The sequence below is a fragment of the Crotalus tigris genome, unplaced genomic scaffold, assembly GCF_016545835.1.
Source record: "Crotalus tigris isolate CLP2741 ecotype Arizona unplaced genomic scaffold, ASM1654583v1 scf7180000018825.4774228, whole genome shotgun sequence".
Lineage (NCBI taxonomy): Eukaryota > Metazoa > Chordata > Lepidosauria > Squamata > Viperidae > Crotalus > Crotalus tigris.
Window position 1 is genome coordinate 1,969,657 of NW_024097215.1, and position 25,575 is coordinate 1,995,231.

At 40.7% G+C, this 25,575-nt stretch overlaps 1 protein-coding gene and 1 long non-coding RNA gene across 3 annotated transcripts; one reads left to right on the top strand and one right to left on the bottom strand.

The window, feature by feature from the left end:
* Positions 1-3: 3 nt before the first annotated feature.
* Positions 4-13,567, top strand: LOC120313932. Its single transcript, XR_005558295.1, has 4 exons — positions 4-351; positions 1,557-1,623; positions 9,108-9,227; positions 13,326-13,567. It is a non-coding gene; the product is annotated as an uncharacterized LOC120313932 (long non-coding RNA).
* SLC18A1 (solute carrier family 18 member A1) lies at positions 2,772-23,713 on the bottom strand. 2 transcript variants are annotated; one of them, XM_039356435.1, is made up of 18 exons: positions 23,609-23,713; positions 21,516-21,687; positions 20,738-20,787; positions 20,092-20,282; positions 18,577-18,919; positions 17,837-17,895; positions 16,454-16,537; positions 14,981-15,073; positions 13,633-13,722; positions 13,321-13,364; positions 12,990-13,050; positions 11,184-11,279; positions 7,140-7,218; positions 6,537-6,588; positions 5,792-5,855; positions 5,302-5,421; positions 4,151-4,284; positions 2,772-3,078 (listed from the first exon to the last, which is right to left on the bottom strand). In XM_039356435.1, the coding sequence occupies exons 4-18, from the start codon at positions 20,231-20,233 to the stop codon at positions 2,965-2,967; spliced, it is 1,575 nt and encodes a 524-aa protein (XP_039212369.1). In that variant the 5' UTR covers positions 20,234-20,282; positions 20,738-20,787; positions 21,516-21,687; positions 23,609-23,713; the 3' UTR covers positions 2,772-2,964. The 2 variants fall into 2 exon arrangements, with proteins under 2 accessions (XP_039212369.1, XP_039212370.1); XM_039356436.1 differs by lacking the exons at positions 20,738-20,787; positions 21,516-21,687; positions 23,609-23,713 and having other exon boundaries at positions 20,096-20,225.
* Between the last annotated feature and the right edge of the window lie 1,862 nt (positions 23,714-25,575).

Below are 25,575 nucleotides of genomic sequence, written 5' to 3' on the forward strand. Positions count from 1 at the left end.
TGAAGACGTGCTAGCCGCGGTGCGCTGACGGGTTCAAGGAAAGTTTCTGCTGCTCGCTTCTTTTTAGTTTTCTTGCAAGCAAACTCAGTCCCACCTGGGGACTTCTCTGCGCTGACCAAAAATATCCTATTTAGGGCATCTCAAATTAAATTAAAGGCGCTTCTTTCTCTTAACTTGGAGTCAGTGTTGTGCCAGGATAAGAGGGAAACACCAGCTGGAAGTTGAAAAGATTTTTAAAGCAATGGCTGAGACCGGCTGGGAAGGAGACAGAGGCAGCTTTCAGAGAGACGGAAGGAAAAAGCAAACCGGGGCGCCTTCATGCCCTGGTTAGGAGCAAGTGTGGATGTGCAGGTAGCGCTTGTTCCTGGGAAGATGCAAAAGAGGGCTCCAAAGTTTTCCATAACTGGGCAGAGAAGAAAGCTACCTAGATCCCAAAGATGCTTTTTCAGGAGGCAGCTGGACTTTCTTGATTTTCTTGGAAGACGTTTCACTTCTCCCCCAAGAAGCTTCTTCGGCTCTGACTGGATGGTGGGGAATGGAAGGATTTCTATTCCTTGTAGACAGGTGGTCATTTAATCCAAATCCTTCCATTCCACAGTATCCAGTCGGAGCTGAAGAAGCTTCTTGGATGAAATCCTTGCAATTGCTGCTCCTGCTTAGAGTTACTAAACCTTTGGCAAAAAGAATCCATGTTCTCCATCCGGCAGGCATAGCCTCAAAGTCAAATATTGTCCAGCTTTTTGAGTATCTAACAAGCTGCATGAGCAACTTTTCTCTGAGGGGCAAATCTTTCTTAATTAGTGCTAAGGCAAGTTAATACTGTAAGGGTCCTTAAATCAAGGGGTCCTGGATGCTCTCTGAGCTCAGTGGTTTTCTGATAAATGTTTCATTACCCAAACTAGGTAACATCATTAGTGCAAAGACTCTTTATTTCAACCCTGTGTCACAAATAATCTTTATTCTTCTTTATGGGTAATGCTCTAACACAGTGGTTCTCAACCTTTTTAATGCTGCGACCCCCAACTGGTCATAAGTCGAGGACTAAACTGGTTGTAAGTCAAGGACTAAACCGGTTGTAAGTTGAGGACTACCCAACTGGTCGTAAGTCGAGGACTTTCCCTGCCCGGGAGCGCCACGCATGCGTGGTGCTGCCCCCTGCGCTGGCCGAGGCATAGCTGACAAGCGGCAGAGATGGAGCAGGCCGACCACCGGCTGGGCCACCAGCTGACCCAGCCCAAGGGAGGTAAGGCACCCGCCGGAAAAGGGGAAAAAAATGGCGGACAGCCTTACTTGGCGACCCCCGTGAAATGGTCGATCGACCCCAAATGGGGTCGCGACCCATAGGTTGAGAACCGCTGCTCTAGCACCTTTTTTGGAATTGAAAACCCAGTCTTTCTGGTGCTGGAAAAAGTAATTTCTTATAGGTCTTTGAGAGGGACAGTTTTCCACATAATTTTTGTTGCAGAGGCCAAGAAAGTTAAAAGCGTTTGAGCATCCTCCTTTTCTCCAATTTCTCCTCTTTTCTAATTGTCCACATCCTCTTTTGCTTTTTTCAGATCCCTTGAAACCCTACTGGTGCTTCACTTCTCGAACCAAATTGGCAAAGGAATCATAAGGCAACAGGTTTGAACATGTTGTGTTACAAGTATTTTTTTTTTTAATTTCAGGAACAAACAGTATAATGCCGGGGTGTCAAACTGCTGGCCCGTGGGCCGGGTGCATCATAGCAAAACCGTGTCCACCCCATTGCTGGCAATGGCAAAAAAAGTCACAATACGTCACAACACATCACGTGACATTGTGAGTTTGACATCCGTGATATAATGGTTCTTTCCCTCTCTGCTGCACATGCAAGCAGCCCAAAGAAATTAATGAGTGCCTCAGAGTATACCTTCTTTGCTTTCCATCAGCTTGGGTGAGCATTCACATTATAAGCTTATTAAAAGTTAGCTCACTAAATAGCTGATACATACCATAGGTTTGATGAGCCTGCACTGATCAATTCATCCACAAGAGGACCTAAACACACATTTATAGAATATAAAAGGAATTAACAAAGAATTAAAAAGGTGGGAGGGGAAACATAACTAAGAAATATCTTTATTAGGATTGCCCAAAATATCACAAAAACTGTGCAAGACGAGATGTTTGAGTACGAGAGAAATGCTGCCTCTAACCTTCAAGTTTGCTTCCAGCATCATTTATACATGGGCATCTTCAAGGAGAGAGAATCAAAACTGTCAGACTTTGCACTTCCAATATCTTGCACAATGACATTGTGAGCCATTTGTTGTCACTAAGAGATCATGACAATCTTATGACACTCTGCCAATAAATGCTTGGAGCTGGGTTAGGTTGCGGCATTGATTGGGAAGTGGACAAATAGCTCAGTCTGTTGCTGAGAAAATTCCAAGGATATTTAAGAGCTGAGCTCCATTTGAGGGCAATTTTCTCTTTTTATAATGCATATTTTGCTATAGTGCTAATAATCACGTGGAGAGCTGTCTGCAAGCTCCTGTTAAAAGCAGTGAAGCAGCTAAGAGTGTTAAGAAAATTTTTTTCTGGCAAATATTGTTTTGAGATGAGAGAAGAAAGGCCTAAAGTACAGTAGGCCTCCCTCTCAGAACTGGAAATAACTCCATAAATCAGGGATCTTCAAACTTGGCCCTTTTATGGCTTGTGGACTTCAACTCCCAAAATTCCTCGACCAGGCATGCTGGCTGAGGAATTCTGGGAGTTGAAGTCCACAAGTCATAAAAGGGCCAAGTTTGAAGACCCCTGCCCTAAATAAACAGAGAGCTTACAGCCCTAAAATTCTGAAAGAAAGGTCTCAAAGATTCTTCTTATTTGGTCACTCCGCAAGCTACAACAATGGACTTTGCCAGGAAAAAAAATACAGGATACAGTTAATAGAAGAGGATTTGAAAGAGAGAGAAAAAGAAAGGGAGAGGTGGATCCCTCTTTTTAGAAATCAGTCTCATTTTCTTCATCGCTGTTGTCTGTGAGTGGAAACTCTGGAAGTGTCTTTTGAGTAATGGAACGTCTGGATTGCACAGTACACTCCTGGTTTAGAATCGCCTGAAAGATCAGAGACAGGGAGACAGGAAGCAAAAGACCAGCATGAGCATCATTGTCATACCCGGTGATATCAATCTAGAATTTGTTTTTCAAAGGACCTGTTCTGTCAGGGGTCTTCAAACTTGGCCCTTTTATGACTTGTGGACTTCAACTTCCAGAATTCCTCAACCAGGCACACTGGCTGAGGAATTCTGGGAGTTGAAGTCCACAAGTCATAAAAGGGCCAAGTTTGAAGACCCCTGTGTTATGGCATCTAAATCGCTCCCTGATCACTTATTTCCTCAGCCCTTGAACTTCAAGGCAAGATGCTTTAGTAGCACAGTCATCAATAGGCTCAAAATTGAGGAAGGAAACAAAATGTGAGGGAGAAAATAACAACCACAGTTGTTATCAAAGGTGTGAAGTAATTTGTGATATATCTTGCAAATAGTGAAGCAAAACCAAGTGTGAGGGATTATGTTTGCAAAGGGGGGCAGATGGCGTGAAGGTGGCAGTTTCTCAGGATGGAGGGAACGCATTCTGAGGAGGTGGGGGTGGGAGAGATAAGACACAACACAGCCTGGATCTAGATTGGAGAAAGAGGAAAGGATTTAGGGTAGCCACTCTCTAGAATCTGCTGGGATATATCGGTTGGGATGAGAGTAGTAGAGGCTGAAGTTCTCTCTATATGATATGAGCAAATAAGGAACTAAACTTTGGCTGGATTGCTCTATGGCAGGGATGCTCAACCTTGGCAGTTTAAGACTTGTGGACTTGATCTCCCAGAATTCCTCAGCCAGCATATCTGGCTGAGGAATTCTGGGATTTGAAGTCCACAAGTCTTAAAGTTGCCAAGGTTGAGGACCCCAGCTCTATGGTCATTCTTGGGCTGGGCCTGGCATCAGTCTTAAAGAGATTAGATAATTATTTAATAATTACAAATGATACAAATGCCTTAATTATTAAGAAAAATAGTTAATTATTATCAACAATAAATAGATAAATACACAAACCATCCTTTGGATATTTTTTTATTTCCCCTTGGGATTCAACCACCAGGAACCCACCCACTCCCATTTTGGGCCAAACTCACAATCTTCTCCTCTTTGGCTGGGGGGCTCCGTAGAAACCAACACAGAGGCGCATATGCGAGGTTGATGCCTGCAATGATGACCATGAGCCAAGGGAAGCCAATGGCTCTTACTAGAGCGCCCCCTGTGGAGGGACCTGTTAAAAACAATACTCATGTTATTCTGACTAGGGAGAGCTAGCCTTAGTTTGTTCAATAAAGGAGGTAGAGGAAGATGCATTTCTCTGTTGTTGTTGCTTATTGGCTTGTTTTTTTGGCAGCAAAGGGAAAATTAAAAGGTGAGAAAAAGGGATTTTTTTTATAAAAAAAAAAAAACTAAGTAGGTTTAGGGTTCAGGATCCTGTCGGAGAAGAGAATCACCAATCTTAAAAAGAGTAAGTGCTGTGATCAAGAGGCAGCCTCTATGCCAGGGGTCTTTAAACTTGGCCATTTTATGACTTGTGGACTTCAACTCCCAGAATTCCTCAGCCAGACACGCTGGCTGAGGAATTCTGGGAGTTGAAGTCCACAAGTTATAAAAGGGCCAAGTTTGAAGACCCCTGCTCTAGTCTATACACCGACCAGAAGAATCAGCAAATTGGGGAGAGCTGTAAAAGTGCTGAAGTGCAGATCTCCTTTAGAAACTTCTGTTCTTCTCGCGGAGAGACAATGGACTAAGCATGAGGAGATCAGATTCAGTCATTGGATCAACATGGGATTGACTTTGGGCCAATCACTCCCTCTCTGCCCAGCCTACTTTTGTGTGGGGAAATTGAAGGAAAGAGAGGACTTTCAGCTGCTGTATGAATGGCAGGATGTAACCAACACAGTAAATAATTCATAATAATTCACATGCCTCTGTCTTCCAGTAAATTGCATCTTATCAATTCAAAACTTACAAACTTAGTTCTAACAAATTAAACTCCCTCCCTAATGTATGCATAGACTGACTGAAATCCATTTTAAAAAGTTATCCATGATAACATTCTGTGTTGATTGGAATGAGTCTCCTCGAAGCATAACTAGATCTGGCTGTTGCTTTCATTCTTTTTCTGTCATGCACATGTTAGAAAAACCTTATTTTTGTAAATAAACAATTAGTCTCCTAGGAATTGCCAGCATATAGATGCAACAAAAATGCAGTTTACATCACCATGATGCATATTAGTCCGTACCAATAGCAAAGCCCAGACAGAAAGCCACGTCAGCAATGGCATAGACGCTGCCATAAACAGACGTGTGGCGAAGATCCACCAAGTACCCCATGATAGGCATCATTGACGAATCCACCATGCCTGTCCCCAAAATAAAACAAAAAGATGTCATAAGAAACAGCATTTCATCTCCCGTTCATGTTTCATGAACAACAAGCCACGATGCTTCCAAAATATTCTCTGAGGCTGGAATGAAGTAGCCATCATAAACCATCTGAAATTGTGTTCTCTTCAGTTTTCAACCTCAAAAAAGTTACTCTTCCCACCCCCATAGTGAAATCTTCTGCCAAGAATTAATGTGCCCATAAAATCCCTCAGCTGGGCTTGACTGCAGGAAAGTTTCACTTCCTTTTCTAAAACAATTCAGCTCGATCTGTACCTAGTAAAATTAGCTGAAGATAATTGTCCTGAATTGGTTTGATGCAGGCTACCAAGTCTTTGAAAATCTTACCAAGGGCCAAACCAAGTCCACTGTTAGGTCCAATGAGTCCGTAGATATTCTGAGCCAGGGGAATCTAGGGGTTATACAAGAGAAAGGCTGGATTAAGACTCAGAAGAAGTCATGACAGTATCTCTTATTTTTGATGAAAAGGCAGCGGAAATATTGATGCAACATTCAATCCTTAGACAGGATAAGGTGAGGTCAGCTCCAGCCCTTAAAGCCTTTTGGGAAATCCTTCAAAGTGTATTTTTTTCTATCAGCCTCCTGGCATATCACACCTTGATATGATTTGTTTAGCCATGGTTTAACAAAGCTAACTAGAGTACACAATAAATCATGGTTTCTAAATTATAATGAGTAGATTTGCATAAGACACTAAGCAAAATAAGCCATTGTTCCTTAGTTAGGTTTATGTCCTAACCAGGTCAGATTCTAGTTACTTTGAAGGAATTCACTGGACTAGAACCATGAAGGTCCAGAGAAAAAACGTATAGGATGGGAAAATCACACAAGAAATGGTTGAAAGATTGGGAAGAGTCTTTTTTCCTTCACTTTTCAATTTTCCCATGTTTTTCCATTGTTTACTAGTATATGTCTTTTCTCATAAAATTCTGTTAGGATCCAGGCTGCCACCTTCATATCTTCTTTGAAATTCCTGTGCTACCTGCAATAATGTTGGCAGATATTAAGCTGGAATTAGGGCTTTTGGCCTGGTTTCTTCATTTCTGGTTATGCAATGTGTTGTCATACTCACACAGAGGAGGCTGACTCCTATGACCATCATCCCAATCAATGAACACAGCCAGCTGCCAAGAAAGGCAATGAACAAACAATATCAAAAGTTCCAAAGGCTGTTTGAATGTTTCATCTTGCAAATTCAATAAAGCCATCAATACGGGGGTGACCTTTCTTTGCAGAAATCAACAATAGATTCCCCTATCGGAAGTGTCCTGAAATACCTGCAATAATTCTCTGTGGAATTCTAACCAATAGGTAGGTAAGTAGGTAGGTAATTAGATCTTTAGGTAAGCTAAATATTGCAGGATAGATAAATAAGGGATGGATGGATAGATAAGTAGATTGGGGTTGGGTAGTTGGCTAGGGATGAATGGAGATAGATAGATAGATAGATAGATAGATAGATAGATAGATAGATAGATAGATAGATAGATAGATAGATAGGATTAGATTAGATTAGATTAGATTAGATTAGATTAGATTAGATTAGATTAGATCCTGATTTAATCTACATCACAAAGGAAACACTCCCCAAAATTACTCCTTCCTCCATGACAACACCTTCAAAAACTGCAACAATAGTTCAAGTACTTCAAAATTCAAAAACCTTTTTACTTACCGCCCCATTTTATTGGCCAGTATCCCAAAGAGATTGGTCCCAATTAGATAAGAGATACTGGCAGGCAGAAAAGCTATCCCTGCAAAACAAAAGAGGACCCATTTGAAAAAAAGGCATCAAAGCATTTCAAAGGACCAAAGTCCCTCCTGAACCTTTGCTTGGAATCCTATTGTATAGGTGGGTGTTTGTGTGTATGTACATCAATCGGTCTTACACAACAGACATATTCTTCAATAAAAACAAGGAACCAGAGTGTGATTGCAGATTGTCCTATAAAAAAAACTTGGTGTTCAATTGAAAATAGACAAGGTATGGAGCAAAGATCTAACAAAAGATACTAAGCATGATGAATCTTTAGAGCAGGGCTTTTCAACCAGTGGTACGGGTACCACCTGTGGTACATTGGCAGCTGGCAGGTACTACGCGACCATCCTAGAAAAGTGGTAGCAGGGGAGGGGAATGAGCTGAAACGGTGGCAGCACTGCATAAGCCTGAGCGAGAAATGGCTGGAGCTGCAGGGCTGTCAGGGCTCAGCGCCAGGCTCCAGCTGGAGCTTGGCGCTGATCCTGGCACTTCTGCTGAGCCCAGAAGAAGCGCCGATCAGCTGGAATGTTGCAGCATCTCCAGGGTGATTTACATTCAGATGCTTGGCAACTGATTCATATTTATGACGGTCAGTGTCCCAGGGTCATGTGAAGTGACCAAAACCTGCTGCAACCACCCAGCAGACGGGGGGGGGAATAAAAACCAAACACCCCCCACCCCACCCCCACTGCCAATCCTCAACAGAAATGCTCACAACAATGAAAACCTCGGACAGGAGGAAGAGGTCAGGCGGGCAGGCAGGTGTCTTGCTCGCCTGTGACTTGGGGAGCACTTTTTTCAGTGCTATTGTAACTTCAAACAGTCACTAAGCAAACTGTTGTAAGTTGAGGACTACCTGTACTTTATCACTTTTTCCTTTTTTTTTTTGGTCAAGTTTTTGACACCTTGCTAGCTAGGTGGTACTTGGATGTTGCCATATCCTAAAAGTGGTACAATTGGTGAAAAGGTTGAAAAGCCCTGCTTTAGAGGCAGCACCCAGTTGCTAAGAGATAGCTACTTCCTGCCTGAACTGCGAAATTTATCTAGTGCTTCATAACATCCATTGTATTCAAAACGAGTTTCATGGTCAGGTCCTTGCAGGCATTGACCTATATTAAGCCCATCCCTTCCTCCCTTATTTCTACTTTACACGTTGCACCAACTGAAGAGTAATTTGCTTTTCAGTTATAATTGAACCAAAATTAAATATTTGACAGGCAGTTCCTTATCATTAATTTATTCTCCTGCAGATGACAGATGTTATCACCAGCATCTCTGTTTGCCTGAAAATGACACAATGGGCTTATAGAAACTCAATCATTGGTGTTTAATTTCCTAGATTTTCTACTTGTTTTGCAGGTCCTCTGGGGAAATTTACGCTCTTTTCATTTTGCTAAGGAACAGCAGGTTGAGCAAATTAAAAACAAAAAATGTACTCAGTATGTAAATGTCAGCCAATCGTGCCATCCTGATTTTATAGCATACTTTTTCAATGTATTTACATTTCATATTGAAGATCTGTTGTATATAATTATAAGGTTTTTTCCAGTAAAGGAACAAACAAAAGTGTTTTGATATTTATAATTGTGGATTGGAGATCCTTGAATATGAGATGAAATATGATTCTTTTATAGCTAAGATGGTGCTGAAGCGCAACTCATATCTTTCCCACCCATTGGAAAAAAACAGTCTGAGCTATATGAGATACCGCTTTGTGGAAGGTTTTTTTTTTTTCAATTAGTCTGCCCTAAATGGCATGAAATCTAGATCCCATTCATTGCTCTTTCAATTGTTAAGCAAAATTAATACATGTTTAGTTTTTCCTTTCTCCAAGAAATTCATCCTAGTTCCACTCTCGCTTTTTTTTTCATCTTCACTCTATAGATTAGAATTAAGAAAAACCATGGTTCCGATCACTCAGTTGAACATGGTAACAAGCAAGGATTTGGACCCCTGTACAGGAAACAATGACAATTGGTGGACAAGGGCCAGGAGTTTCTGAAGGTGATGTGCCTGTTGTTTAAGAGGTTGTTGTTTTAATCAGGGTGTCATGGGTTATAAATAGTGGTGGTGATCTTAATCTGTGTACACTATCCAGAGTCACTGCTGTGAGATGGACAGTTTTATAAATCACGCAAACAAATGAATGCGCCATTTGGCTCAAAATCAAAGCATTGCTCCATTTTCCCCCAAAGTTTATTTAGGAAGAGGGAAGCACCAGAGAGAAAAACTAGGGATGCAAGTTTTCACTCTGGGGCTATCCATGGTCCTGAAATATCGGCTTTCTCAGCCACCCTTAGATCACGGGTGTCAAACTTGCCACGTCACCTGAACTGGGGCAGTTTGACAGTTTGCCTTAGATGATTAATGCACTGCAGAGAATGTTCCTTCTGGCAGTAATCAAAGGAACTGCTCAGAGACTTATTAATTGGGGACCCCAGATTTATTGTTTTCATTTTGTCTGAAATGGTATAGGGTTTCCTGCCTGAGCAGGGGGTTGGACTAGATGACCTCCAAAGGTCCCTTTCAAATTTATTATTATTATTATTATTGTTGCTGCTGTTATTGCTGTTGTTTTGCTGTTGTTGTTATTATTATAAGAAAATCAACATAGATTCTGCCAAAACAAAGGATAAAACAAAGATGCCATGCACAAGTGGAGCAAAGCAAATATCAAGGGACATAAAAATAGGGAGAATGGACATGCAAAAAATAATGGGATGGTGTTACAAAACCAGGGGAGTGCAGATCTAGGAAGACTATGGAGAACTTTGCCCAGCATGGATGTTGCCTCCAGGCTTAGAATGGGCATCCCTTCACTATCACTACCCCTATTTTCTTGCCATCCTCTTGACAACAACCTCACCCACATCTCCCCTGCTGTTTTTCTGAAAGGCAAAAAGAAGATGGCAAGTCATCCTCACAGATCCTCCACCTTATCGAGGGTTCCTCCTGGCTGGCTTTTTAAACTGATTAGCAGCCCTCAATCACTCTGCTGAGCCAAGGTAGCAATTCAATTGTTGTGGCAGAAAGTGTCACAGAGAAAGCATTGTTGCTCCATAAATTCAATGTCAATGCCTTTTACAGCACAAGACAGCTATTTCATCTCATTATTCCATCTCCATGGTGGCACATAATTGCCATAGGCTGAGTCACCATCCTTCTGCCTCTAAAGAAGCATTTTCTTTAATCAGTAAGGAACTCTTCAATGGCCATAGTCCCAGATTTCACTCTTTCTTTTTCTTTCTCTTGACTGAATCAGCTTTCATTAACAGATGACGGAAGACCCTCTTGTTTTAGTTAATACTGCACTATTCATGTGCATCAGAACACATGAGTCTACCTGTGCTGCTGCTAGGGTGAGACTGAAGGATAAGGCAGACAGCTATGAGGCTAGGAATAAAACTGAGAGACACACAAACTCATACAAGCATTAGAAAGATTACTTTGGTTTGGGCAAAGTTGCAGTCCAAACAGGAAATCTATTATAGTACTTCCTGTCCAGATAAAGATAATGGCCAACCTTCATGGACAGTTCCCATTTTGAGCCTGTTTCCTATAGGAAGGAAGACACGGTTCTTCCAACTTGCTCAAAGCTGATGCATCAAAGATACAATACAATGCCAATCCCAGAGTTCCTTTCCAGTTCCCACTGAATGCTTTTCATTGGACAGAAGAGGAAATTATCTTTTTCATAAGCATTATTTTCATTTTAATTAAATATAAACCAAATTAAAACAAATTTGACTCCTGACCCATCTGCTAATTTTGAAGTATGGCTTTCAGCTTGCCATTCAAAGACCAAGTCCACCCCAAGGAACACAAATGGTTTTGAAGTCCTCTTGAACTTATTTTAAATATATAGTGTATTTAGTGTAAAATTTAAACGCTAAATTAACCTAAACATATTTTTATCACCATCCAATTCCTATGAAAATTATTTTTTTTAAAAAAAATTACCCAGTTGCCATTCTGGGGAGCACATGGTTTGTATCATCCATATGGGCAAGGTAGCCTCCAAAATAGCAACTCCCATGTTTCCAAAGCAAATTGAACCTGGAGGGAGAGAAAAGATGCAGAACCTTTGTGAGTTTTCTTCCAGTTGGCAGAGCATCGGCCAGACTCCCACCCCAATTACAGTGTGCAGTTGAGAGCATTACATCTGAAGAAAGATGTGGGGAAAGTAAAACATAGCTGGAAAGAAAGGCTGTATTGGAATGACTGGGAGACTGGAGGCCAATGACAAGGGATGGGAGGGAACTGAATGTTCTTGGAGTTGCAAAACCCCAAGTGAAAGTGGACATGATAGCACTTGTTGAGTAGCTAAAGGAGTATCCTACAGAAAAAAGCCAAGAAATGCAGTCATTGCTTAGCCCAAGAGGGCAAATGTAAAATAGGAAATAATGCCTTTCGGGCAGAGAGAATTTTAGGAAGGACTTCCTTCAAATTCTTCTGTTAGTTTGACAATGGAGTCTTCTACACAGGCTGAGCTCAACGTTTATTGGATGTGCTTGAATGAGAAGTTGGACAGCAATTAATTTGGAAATCTGCACTATACGCAATGACCTAATACGGTTAGGTGCAAAGAATCAGGACCATAAGTTAAGTTGCAGTGAAGAAGATGTATTGCTCGAGCTTATACACAAAAATATAGTCAACTAACATTCAGCACTAAATTGGTACTAGATAAGAGTCAGGAGAATTCAAGACAGGACGGATTGAGACCATTTGTGGGAACAAAACGACTCTAGGCTGATAACTTGCTTAACTCTGCCCCTGGCTCTGCCTGCTCCTCTCCTACAAATACCCCCTTTAGACTCTCTGATTTGCTGCATGGGACAATAGAAAGAGTAGGGTGCGTTTTGCTTGGAGAGGTGTAAAACCATCTTCAACTGTACGGCAGCCAACCATGCATTTATGCTGTGTTGTTCCAGCAGGCAGGACCAGAAACAATAAGCAATGGTGGTGCTGATCAGAAGAATCTTTTCTAAACCCACCACAGTTCTACAGAAGCTAAGTTTAGAAGACAGGTAGCAACTGTGAGAGGGACAGTGGACAATCACTTAAATATGAGCCAGCAGCGTGCTGCAGCTGCCAAAAAAGCCAACACAGTGCTGGGCTGCATTAACAGAGGGATAGAATCAAGATCACATGAAGTGTTAATACCACTTTACAAGGCCTTGGTAAGGCCACACTTGGAATACTGCATCCAGTTTTGGTCACCACAATGTAAAAAAGATGCTGAGACTCTAGAAAGAGTACAGAGAAGAGCAACAAAGATGATTAGGAGACTGGAATCTAAAACATATAAGGAACGGTTGCTGGAATTGGATATGTGTAGTTTAATGAAGAGAAGGACGAGGGAGGACATGATAGCAGTATTCCAATATCTCAGGGGCTGCCACAAAGAAGAGGGAGTCAAACTATTTTCCAAAGCGCCTGAAGGCAGGACAAGAAGCAACGGATAGAAACTAACGAAGGAGAGAAGCAACCTAGAACTAAGGAGAAACTTCCTGACAGTTAGAACAATTAACCAGTGGAACAACCTGCCTCCTGAAGCGGTGAATGCTCCAACACTGGAAGTTTTTAAGAAGAGACTGGACAGCCATTTGTCCGAAATGGTATAGAGTTTCCTGCCTGAGCAAGAGGTTGGACTCGATGACCTCCAAGGTCCCTTCCAACTTTATTATTATTATTACTATTATTATTATTATTATTATTATTATTATTATTATTATTTATTAATGCCCGGTAAGAAAAACTTACCTGCTGCAATCAAAATATAGGGGTCCCACAACAAGGTCAACAAGGAGGTTCCTTTGATACTCTGGAAAATACACAGAGAAGAGGAAGATATTAGTTGGGGGGGGTTGCAGAAAAGATTCTGCTTTATTAGAGTAAAATGCTTGCTTTGCTCTTGCTTTTATAGCTCCTATTCTGATAGTTTAGATTATTCTTTTTTTAAACAATCATTTCATTTTGCATTGAAAAAAAACAGAAGGAAATAGATGTGTAGATCCTTTGCATCAATAAGTAGAGTTAAAAAATATTTCAGTACATACACGAAAGGAAACATGAATGGGTCTTTTTGCCCTACCTCAGGTGAAATCTTCGTTGGATGCAGGATACAAAGCTGCAAAGCTAAAACAGAAATATTATTATTTCGGGCTTGGAAATATCCTTCCATCTTTCCTACTAATTATGCTGAACCTTACCTCTGTTCCTGTTCCCTGCTTCAGTAGCTCAGTTCTCCCTTGACCCTGCCCTCTTCTTCGGATGTTTTCTGAGAAATAAGCCCCACTATGCTGGGTAGTGTTTATTTCACAGAAAAATTGGCAGCTGGAGCCGTCCTTTTTAGCTTAATGATTCAAGGTGGGCCCTGACCCGACCACTTCAAAGGATGACTTACCTCCATCTAAGAGAGCCAAGATTGCCAGAATCAGAAAAGGAGATGATTTCCCAACAAACTCATACATCACACTTCCAAATGGAGCTCCCACTGCAAAGAAAACACATCAGCAGGGCTAATATGAAAATACACATAATAAAAACAAATCTATGAAGATAGAGCACTTTGCATTTGGGGTTATTTGCTTGGTAAACGGTTCTTTTTCCTGCTTCATTTCTCTTTTCTAGGCCACGCAGTCCAACCCCTTTATTTTTTCCAATAGAATCATACTGTAAAAAAACACCTTCTTTGTAGGATGTGATTGAACTTGACCATAAAACTCATCAACTTCCTTGTCTTCCGCATCAGTGGATAACTTAGGCAAGGGTTGTCCACAAAGTCTACCTGATAGTATTTGGCCATTGATTGCATTGTAGCCAAGAACTGTCTTTTCTACAGTATATCCTTTCTGGCGATCGAAGCTACAACGTTCCTTCTTTGTTATCATTGTTGTTGTGCTATGTAGTAAACAGTCTGGTCTTCTGACTAAATGTTTCCAGCTCCGATCTATTTCAGTTCATTGATACCTGTCAGTGTGTGGTCAATTCATTTTATCTTTGAGTGTGTTGAACTTCCCCATGTTCATGCTTCTAACATTCCATGTTCCCACCTCAAGTCTGGTTTCGGATGGTTTGGATTTTCTCTTCCTGCATATCAACATAGCCCTACCAGAGTCACCTTGTCAGTGACTTTAATAAACAAATAGATAAAAGTATCACCAACAATATGCATCATAAACACCACTAATACTCCAAAAGAACTTCAGCTGCTCCACAGTAGCGTGTTGAGCATCATCCAATATATTGTCCAGGAATTTAGTTTTCTTGGTCAAATACAGGAATGGCTTATCGTTGCCTTGTCCCAGCAGGTTGAAAATGATGCCTTTGCTATTATCACTAAGGTGCTCAGCTTCCAGTATTTTCCTATAGCCTTGCCGCTCAATATAGATCCCTGTTTGTGTTTGGGGGGGAACTAGAGTGAGCTTCATGGTTTGGGTGATCTTATTAGGAGTATCTACTCTGAAGTACACTCCAATGTTCTTCACTTGTTCTCTTCCAGGCATGCTGAGCAATACAGTAATCCATAGTAGGTCGTGCTTACATGCAGACACCTATTTGGATGTACAGCAAATCTACATTTTTCCAGCTTAGCTATTGGGAAATGTCTTACTTGCTACCAGAGAACTACAGACAAAGCCAACTGGATAAAGAACAGAGTCCTAAATGGTAGTAGCTGGGGAGATACACCAGAGTGAGCTCTGCGTCAGTTCCTAGACGCCCTAAACAATATTAAGTGTACATTTACTCACCAAGCACTCCCAAAGCCAGACCTCCCAATGCTATTCCCATTGCATTTCCCCTCTCACAGTCATCGGGATACACACTTGCAAGCATCCCCAGACCTGCAGGCAGAGACAGAGCAAAGCCGATCAGTTCTGAGTTGCTGGAAAAAGCCACAGGTTAGTGTTAGCATTATTGTCACTGTGCAGACGTGAAAGACTGAAGCTACCTATGAAACACGGTTTATGGAATTCTTTTTTTCCTCTGCTCTTCCCCACCAGCTGTTGTGCAAGCTGTAATTTCATCTGCAATAAGGGAGAAAGTATGCTCCCCTAATGTTCCCCCCAAATCTGCCCCAATATTGAAGATTTTCTTTTTTTTATTTCTTTCTTTAATTACCACAAACTTTTCAACTCAATAGATTTTCCCATTTATAATTTCAGCATCACTCCCTTTACTCCAAGATGTAAATGTAGAAATTATACCTTGCCGGAGGCATATCCTTGTCGGTCCCTTATTTGAGAATAAGGAAGGCTGTTTATTAGAGTGAACGAGATCTTTGGTCATCCAGCTAAGTGACGTGAATAGCAATAATTCAGGAGTCCAGCCTGGCAACTTTCCTATCCATGGCTGGAGATACCAAACTTAAACAAGGATTTTCACTTTCAAGATGAAAAGAGGGACTATCTTTTCCCCACTTACAACCTCCTAACCCAGTGGTTCTCAACCTTTTTAATGCCGCGACCCTCAACCGGTCATAAGTCGAGGACTACTCAACCGGTTGTAAGTCGAGGACTACTCAACCGGTTGTAAGTCGAGGACTACTCAACTGGTGCAGCACCGTTTGCAGAATGGGACTTTTGGCGGGCTCAGCAGGGCAGAGACAGCCTGGACAATTCCTATTGGCTTTTGAAAGCCAATAGAATTAGACTCTATTCAAGAGAGTAGAATAAAAGGGAGTAGCACAGCTAAGGAAAAGGGGGGAAAAATGGCGGAGTGCATTGTTTGGCGACCCCCGTGAAATGGTCGTTCGACCCCAAATGGGGTCCCAACCCACAGGTTGAGAACCACTGTCCTAACTCATCACAGTGGGAAGGCACTGTTGCAGGCCTAATGGAGCCTAGAAAAAAGGCTTTCTCTGTAGTGGCTCCTTCCCTTTAGAAACATCATCCCCCCCAGAAATAAGGTTGGTTCTCTCCTTGCTACTTTTCTGGAAGGCCCTGAAGACATGGTTTAGTCAGCCAACCCGGGGACTCCAGGCTGATTCGTAGCTGATTGTGTGGCTTGTATGATCATGTTTGCAGCGAGGAGTGGGGACTTCTAGAGGTTTTATATTGTGGATTTTTAGTGCAATATGCTGTCCGGAGACACCATGTATGAGTTGGACAGCCGCATAAATCTATTTAATTAACAAATAAATAAGTGCCTCCTGGCAATCCAGGATGTTGTCCCAGCTGTGTGAGATTTGCGGCATTGCCAGTAATACCTGCCAGTATGTTTACCTGCAACAGATGAGCAGGCAGAACCAAAGCCTTGCAGGGCGCGAGCGATGAACATCAAGGTGTAGCTCCTGGAAAAAGCAAACACTAAAGGAAGAAAAAGGTGTAGAATCGGATTACTGGAATTGTGCGTGTTTTTGGGGGGGGGGGGGAGGACATTTGGCAAGAACTTCCATGCCTCGTTGCTAAATGATTGCACTCCATGAATTGGTCTGTTTTAGGCCAAAGCAATTCACGAACTGCAATACCTTTATGTGTGCGAAAACCTGCATTTTTCAGATTTTGTTTTTTTACAATGTTTGGAAAAAAGCAAAAAGTTATATGAAAGGAAGTAAGAATAAAAATGTATTACATTAGGGGAAGATTACTTGCAAGAAGTGTTATATAGGGAGAAAATTACATACAGCAATGCAGATGAGAAGAAATGTATAGGCTGGAATTTTCAGGTAGAGTTTCTGAAAATAAATTGATGGAAGCCTAAGCCAACACTGATTTTATACTGGGAAATGAGAAGTAAAGCAGAAACTGATAGCTATCCATTCACATCAATAGACTAATTGAGTAATAACAATCCTTTGTAAAATAATAAACATTTAAAGACAGAAAGGGCATTGAAATTCTGATTAAATATTTTATTGAATTATATTGGACAAATATCAAGATGAAGCAAACTGAGCTGTTCTAATGTTTTAATCTTCCAGCATCTCCAGTCAATATAACTAAGGCGTAAGATATTATGGGTTTGGAGACCAAAAATATTTACAGGACGCTAGATTGCCTGCCCCAGAACCAAAACTATTCAATATTATTCCAGGAACATAGAATCATGGGACTGGAAGGGGTTTCAAAGGTCTTGTAGTCTAGTCCAATCCCCTGCATAAGGCAGGAGACCATTATACCATTATACTATCCCAAATGATTGTCCAGTCTATTCTTTAAAACCTCTAGTGATGGAGCACCCAATAGTCCAGGAGGCAAACTGTTCCACTGATTAATTGTTCTCACTGTCAGAAAATTCTTACTTCTAAATTGGATCTATCCTTAACAAGCTTCCACTCATTATTTCTTGTCCTGCCCTGTGGTGCTTCTCAGTGACAGCTCCCCAAGTACTGGAAGACATTATCATGTCCCTCCTAATTCTGCTTTTAGATAGGTTAGCTAGATCTAGCTCCCTCAATTATTCATCGTACGATTTAAACCTCCAGACCCTTCATCATTTTTGTTGCTCTTCTCTGCACACTTTCTAAAATAAAAAAACAGGCTTCTGTATTATTCACATCTCCATTGGATGGGATAAACAAAACACTGTTGTATTCTACTCCCATATGTAGAGCAGATCCGGCGACACTGGAAGAGACACATGTTGTGTAGGTGTTCATAACTTACAGAGCGTAGAGACGAACATAATAACAAATCCAAGAAACATGGGGATGTGGTATCCTATCCTACAGGAACCAAAAAAAATGATTTTGAGTTTACTGTCCACCAACACAAGCTACTTCACAACATTTCTTGAACAACAGGGAGGAAGGAGGAAACAGAAGATTTTCCACTATGTGTCTGAACACCCATCATAGTAGGGGACACGATTTTCATTTCCTGAAATCCTTAGGTTGATCTAACATCAGATCAAATGAGGCATTGGAGATGCTTTAAAGCCTCAGGTGGCAGTTGCTTCCTTTAGTTGCCATTACGCATGTCTTTTGACTCTCCTAACTTCTGACTCATCATAGAGGCCCTATTGCAAATATGGCAACTGTAATAGGCTTAAGAAGTAATCTTGAGAAATAGGAAGAAAAGCTGCAAGATAATGGTCAGATAAAAGAAATCCGGGTCCAGGGCAGAAATATAATTTGAAAAAGCATCTCAGACAGAAACCTCCCTAGTTTTTGCTAAGATAACAGGAAGGTCCCGAGAAGTCCTGCCTTGGTAAGACTTCAGAACTGACTTGCCATTATCACCTTCCTGAGAATGAATGACTGGCCTAAGGCGAGACTAGAACTCGGAGCTTCCTAGTTTCTAGCCTAGGCCAAACTGGCTCTTACTGGGTGTTTGGAAAGTTTGCAAGTTGAGTATATTGCAGTACAGAAAGTCTTCCCAATTGGTTTGTTTAAAAACTGACCTACCTGTTGGTCAAGGGTCCCACAAAGGGATTTGCTAGGAGCTGCATCAAAGCTTTTGAGGCAAAGAGCAGCCCAACGCGAACATTTTCCTCTGAAAGAGAATCCGTTCTATCTGTACAGCTGTGGTTCAAAGCATCCATGGGGAAATGAGGGGCAACCGTTCCTTCTTGGCTCCCAGTGACACTGGTTAGAGCATCGTGGCTTGAGACTGTCATTGTGATATTGTCATAGTCCAAGAAGCCCAAGACAGAGGGATTGGTTGAGAAAGGCACAAGAGCTGTGGCCCGAATTGCAGAGTGGCTGATATTTTTGTGTGTGGCATATAGAAAAGAAGGGATGATTGGCACTAAAAGAAAGAAAAAAGTGAAAAAATATTTGTCCTGCAAAAACATGTTTGCTTTTTTGGTTTTTATCTTTGTCTTAAATGTATTGCTTTCTGCCTCCTACCAATTGCTTTTTTTTAATCTATGCACACAAACGCATGCACTGGGGTATCCAACCTTGACAATTTTTAGACTTGTGTGTGTCTGGCTGGGGAATTTTGGGAGTTGAAGTCCACCAGTCTTAAAATTGCCAAGGCTGGCCACCCCTGATCCACACACTCACAATATTCCAGGGCAATCTGATTAGATTTGGGAGGATGGCCATCAAATACTATCTAAACATGCCGATAAGTTGAAAATTTTAAATGCCAAAATGCACCCCCAAAATTGGGTTTGGCTTATTTACAAATGGGTTTATCCACAAGTACATATGGTGGCACTTCTTTGAACTACACTACCCATATTTCCCATGTAAGCCCATCCACAGATAAGCAGACTCTTGATTTTTTAACCAATATACTGTACCATGAAAAATGTGGCTTGGCATGTCTGCCTATACACAAGTATATACAGTAACTAATAAGGTTATCTGCTTGTACATGAACATATACGGCAACTAATATCACTCCCACTGGCTGCCATATTATTTTTCCCAGAATGCCCTCGAATGATGTATCAGGGAATTCTGGGTAAATTGAATGGCTACTACTAAGAAGTGGCTGTTAAAATAAGCTCTTGCAGTGAGGGAAAACACTATACCAGTGGTGGCGAACCTATGGCACGGGTGCCAGAGGCGGCATTCAGAGCCCTCTCTGTGGGCACGTGCACTGTTGCCACAGTCCTAGGCCTTCAGCTGGGTTTTATAAAACCTTTTCGCTTTAGACCTCTGCCGCTATGTGCAAAAAAAAAAAGGTTCAATCAGTTAATTTCAACTTCTCGCGGGGAAAAAAAAGATCTTGCAAAGTTGGAATTGATTGATTGAACTGCCCAAACCCAGTCTGCCATTACCACTGCAGCCACGCCCATCCAATGGGCCACGCCCACCCACTGGGCCATGCCCACTTGGCACTCGACGATGCACAAGTGGGTTTTGGGTTGCAGTTTGGGCACTCGGTCTCTAAAAGGTTCGCCATCACTGCACTATACGGTAACAGTGATATTAAAAGCCAACTCATTTAACCAAAACACTACATACCCACCACTGTGAAAAGCATATTGTCTACTAGCAGAGCCACAAACACAACCAGTAAAACCAATTTCCGGGATTCTCTTCTCTCTTTTAACCAGAGCCACAGGGAGCATTCAGTTGCTAGCTTAGGAAAGAGTGGAATCTTCATTTTCTGAGTTTCTTTTTACTGCTTCTTAGAATTTAATTTTGGGTGTATCCTGTAAGAGAAAGGTTTTAGCAAAATGTCCACTCAAACTCCAGCATCAACAATATATTTGAAAGGACAGTTCCAGAATCGACTGAAGGACAATCTATTTTTGAAACGAATCACAAAGCACAAAACTGCATGAAAACTTTCCGGAAATGTTTATCAAGGACGTAAAAAAAAAAATATCTTGCATTTTATTTTGTGCCGTTGAGTTGAATAAAGATATTGACCTAACAGGGATATTGATTCCACACACACTCTGCAGATATTCGGACTGCTCTCTCGCCCAGTTTTCCAAAATGAAAAAAGACAACAGAAAACTCTGTCAGTCAGTCAACAGCTGCTCTCTTTACCTCTGATTCAAGTTATTGTGAAACATCCTTATAAAAGTCCAAAGTGATACCTGAAAGAATCTTCTGAAAAGAGCACATTAGAAGACAAAAGTGGAAAAGTAAATATACATACCTGAATGATTGCTGAAGTATCATTTTAGACTAGTCTACTTGTTCTGGATCCTGAAAGAACATGGAACATCACCAAAATATGTGTGGGGTTTTTTTAGAATTAACTAACAATAAGAAAGTTGAATTTCAGCTTCTGCTTTCTTCTGTTGTTCTCGTGTGAATCAAACAGCATTATAGCCAAGTACACACTTACAAATATACATACACACACACAAACACACACATACATTCGTATTATTGTTTCTTTGATCTTTGAATCAAAGCACCAAGCAGTTAGCAGAGGCTTCATTCTTTTATATTTGATCAATCCCTCCAAAGTTACAAGGGGGCAATCACTGGTCTTCTCCATCATTACAGTTTACAAAACATTCAATCAGAGAAGAATCTCTATAGAGCTTGAAAGTTTGCATACTAGTTGTGCCAAATTAATTCAACTTACTGTACTGTCCTAACATGGCCTTTCTTTAAAGAAGGACTCTAGTAAACACAAGGGTGTCTAGAGTTGAACAACTTAAAAGCATTCTCTTTGAATGAGATTTGTTTTTTTAGAAGTTTCATAATATTCCTCATAGGGAAGCGAGAGAAGTTAGTACAACTCACTGGATTTGAATTTATGCAGTTGTCAAATTGCACTTTTAATCTTCCTTCCTTCCTTCCTTCCTTCCTTCCTTCCTTCCTTCCTTCCTTCCTTCCTTCCTAAATTTAAGGCTTCAGATTCTAATAGCTTCATCATTTTCCACCCAGTCATACCTCCCAATATGGAGAAACAGAGTCCTTACCATTCTTGAATATATCACTGTTTGTCTTCCTGGTGCTTTCTCACAGTGTTCAGAAAATGCTTCACCGAGTAAATGTAATATTCCTTTTTATCTGAAGAGGATATGAGGATTTCTTGACCAGGAAGGCATAATTGATAGCTCAAACATGCCCCAATCAGCTCAGCAGCTCCATCTGCGTCAAAGCCAGGAAAACAGAGGTTGACTACTGAGATTATTGGCATTAAGAGCCACCTGAAACGTACCCAATTTTAAACTCAAGGTTTATCATTCAAAAGTACATACTTCTATCCCAGCTCAAAGAGGGACAGATAACAAAATCCCAATTCCCATAGGAATATACAGGGGAATCTGATAATCTTCCCTGTACAATATTCTTCGTTTAGATCGTCTTTCTAAATATTTCTAGCAAAATCTCTGATGTACAGAACTGAAGGGAACTGAACAATCATATCTTAGACATTCTGGGAGAAGGAACTTAATTAATGGAAGATTGTTGGTTTTTTTAAAATCACAATAGCATAGTAGAAAGTACAGATGAATGAAGAGGAGATATCCAATATACATCTGGATGACTTCTGAATATAAGACAGCAAATGCATATCTGAGTAACAGTTACAGAATACAGCCTAAGCTTGTTTTAATAGATTCCTAATTGGAACCAGGAAACCATCACATATTAATTCATTTTTATTCTCACAATTTTAAACACTTCAGTCTACCAGAAACTGATCATTTCTAGTTGCCCCAAATAATAAGGGCAGGGGTGAGCAACATCTGGAAGTAGTTTAACTACTTCAATCTAGTAGTCCATTCCCTTCTTTGAAGCAGCAACCATTCTCCCCAATTCATTCTGCTAGAGTAGCCTAATCCAAGAAAAAAAGCATGACACCGGAAAGCCACAAAGGGCTAGGAGGAAGTACTGGTCAATTTTAAATCACATCCAGCTCAAACAATGGACCACATTGTTTAGAAATTCCAAGAGCAAGCATATCAAAACATCTGGACAGTTTTGCGTTGGGAAGGGCAGCCTTTGACAAACAGATTGTGATGCTATTGTTGTTTTCCCAACAGAATTGTGTCTTTTAACAGTCATTCCAGAAGGAAAAAGGAATAGCAGAGTCCTCATCAGCTCTGCAGAGAATCAGCGTCAATGGATTTTGCCTCTCCATAATCTATTGGATTTGATGTTTCTCAACCATGGCACCTTTAAGATGTGTGGATTTCAGCTGGTGCTGTAAATAATCCCCCTCTTCGCTTTATATTTATATTGCTCACTCTGCACTAATAATAATAATAATAATAATAATAATAATAATAATAATATTATACCATCAAACATTCACATCTGCCTATCCCAGGTCCTGGGTAAGGACTCGATAGATAGACAAAATGCCAAATCCAGTCTGAACATCTGGCTGACCGTGCGATGATCCATATCAATAATAATAATAGTAAAGTTGGAAGGGGCCTTGGAGGTCATCTAGTCCAACCCCCTGCTCAGGCAGGAAACCCTATACCATTTCAGACAAATGGCTGTCCAGTCTCTTCTTAGAAACTTCCAGTGTTGGAGCATTCACCACTTCTGGAGGCAGGTTGTTACACTGGTTAATTGTTCTGACTGTCAAAACGTTTCTCCTTAGTTCTAGGTTGCTTCTCTGCTTGATGAGTTTCCATCCGTTGCTTCTTGTCCTGCCTTCAGGCGCTTTTATGCTGTACATAAAAAGTTCTGTAGGACCCTAATAATTCACTTCTGATTTGGGTCCTTTTCCTCGTCCCTCCTTATCTCTTTTTCCTTTTGTGGTTTTGTTTGCTTCAGACTATAAATGCAGAGATACCCTTCTCCCCTCTCCACTCCATTCTTTTATTAACTACGTCCAGAAAAATAAAGAAAAAAAAATAGACCCAATTATAAAGAAAAAAAGCTAAAATTGCTTTAAATTTGCTTTTTTTTTAAACAGGTTGTATATTCACAGACATAAACAGCTAAGTTACATTGGTAAATTATTGAATTGTAAATTGATGGTAACATCAAGGCATACTGGCCGAAGAGTAGGATAGAAATGCTTTGAATCAATCATTTGAAATCCTCTTACCTGTTTTGGAGAGGGACAGGCTGCACAATATCTGCCTTTAACCCAGTGTAGACTGAAAAGGGTAGCACTGTCATTGCAAATTATAATAGGAGCCAGACATTGAACTGCAAACTCCTGGGCTGCTGTTATTACTCAGATATTGGATTAGATAACAGTCATAAGAATAATAAACCTCTGAAGAACAAACACTGCTGTTATAAATTGTAGACCAACGTGAAAGATAACCTGGAAGATGACAGCCCATCTGCCCGTAAAGAGAAACTACATAAATTAAAGTGAGGGAGGAAATGAATTTGCAAAGAGAATCATATCCTGCTGATACTGTACATAAGCTGGGTTGCTCCACAGGAGAAGCTGCATTTGAAAGAAACAAAATCATGGCTTATATTGTATCTTTTTCCGTCTGCATGAAAATGAATATGGTTGTGTGAACCTTATGTGCAGTTGCTGTTGATAGGCAGATCTAACTTCTCTACCTAATTCTTAAATTTGCTCCAGGAATCATATACACACAGCACTTCCTTTTCATCCTTTCCCACATCAGCTAAGGGTTAGATTTGGCTGAAAGAGAATGATTCATCTTAGGGTAATATTATGGGAGTAATTAATACATTTGCATGAAGGGGGATTAGACAATATTGTGTTTTTTGTGTTGTTGTTCAGTCACCAAGTCGTGTCCGATTGTTTGCAACCCCATGAGCCAGGACACACTATCCCTTATAAGATACTTATAAGAAAACTATCTTACCAGGATAAATGCATTGGAAAAATTGATTACAATTTATAAGCAGCCTGCAGTGGTCATAAGTGTAAGGACCCATCATAAGTCACTTTTTCAGTGCTGTTGTAAATACGATTGTAAATTGAGGACTATCTATATTTTTCAGACTGAAAGTATGAATATTTATTCCATCAGGACACAGTTGTGAGTCTGCAACATGCCCATATTAATCACCCCTCCAGAGGAAGAGGTGGATGACACTTAGATAGTTGTCCATCTGCAAATTAAGGGAAGTAGGATGATGCTTCATCCTTTCCTTTTATGAATTTGTACCATTGAAGAATTCTGCTTGAGTGGATCAAGCCTACAGCTCAAGATCTAAAGGCCTGCTTTGAATACAGAAAGTCCTAAATTCAATTTCCATCTTCCACAAGAAAGTTCCCTATCTAAATCCATTCAAAACATCCTTCTCAACAGATACAACCCCCCCCCCCATATATATATAGCGAAGTAGATCCTCATTATGAAGGCTCATCAGGATGAGCGTTATATTCCAATGCTTCTGAAAAGCTTAAAGTAGATGGCTTTAGGAAGCAATATTGACCTGGCATAGGGAAGCTTTATAAACCTATTTGCTTCTACTCACTGCTGAATGAGGTTGGAAAAGGCATAGTTTTGTACATGTGTAACCGGCTAGAGAGGAGGCAAGTGCAAAAACACGAGAGAAAAGGGAAAAGACCTTGTAGCCTTTACTTTTAATGCTAGCTACAATAGGAATTTATTAGCAATGGAGATGTCAGTATTTCCTCAACTGGCAAAGGAAAAAAAAACTTTTGAGATTTCCAAGGACCAAAAGGCTAAGAAAAGTTTATTATGTCAAGACATCACTGTGAAAGAATTCCAGTGATTGCTATGTATCAAATATGAACCCTATTTGTATTCTAATTTTTATGCTGCTTTCTCCTGCTGGGCAAATGCAACAGACTCAAAGACCTTCTCTTCACCCAGTTTCCATCTGTCTCTTGATTTTGTGTCAGGCTATTTACTTTTGTTTACTAGCTCTCAGGACAAAAATGTGCTCTGTGCTATCTCTTTGAAACAGTTTTCCCAAACCCGATAAACTCCCATCAGCCCCAGATAACAAGGTCTCTGAATACAGTAGAAGTCATTGTCAATGCTTGCTCTAAGTCTAAGACAAGGATACTGAGACTGGCAGTCACTGCAGTAACCTGCTTATCTCTCACCC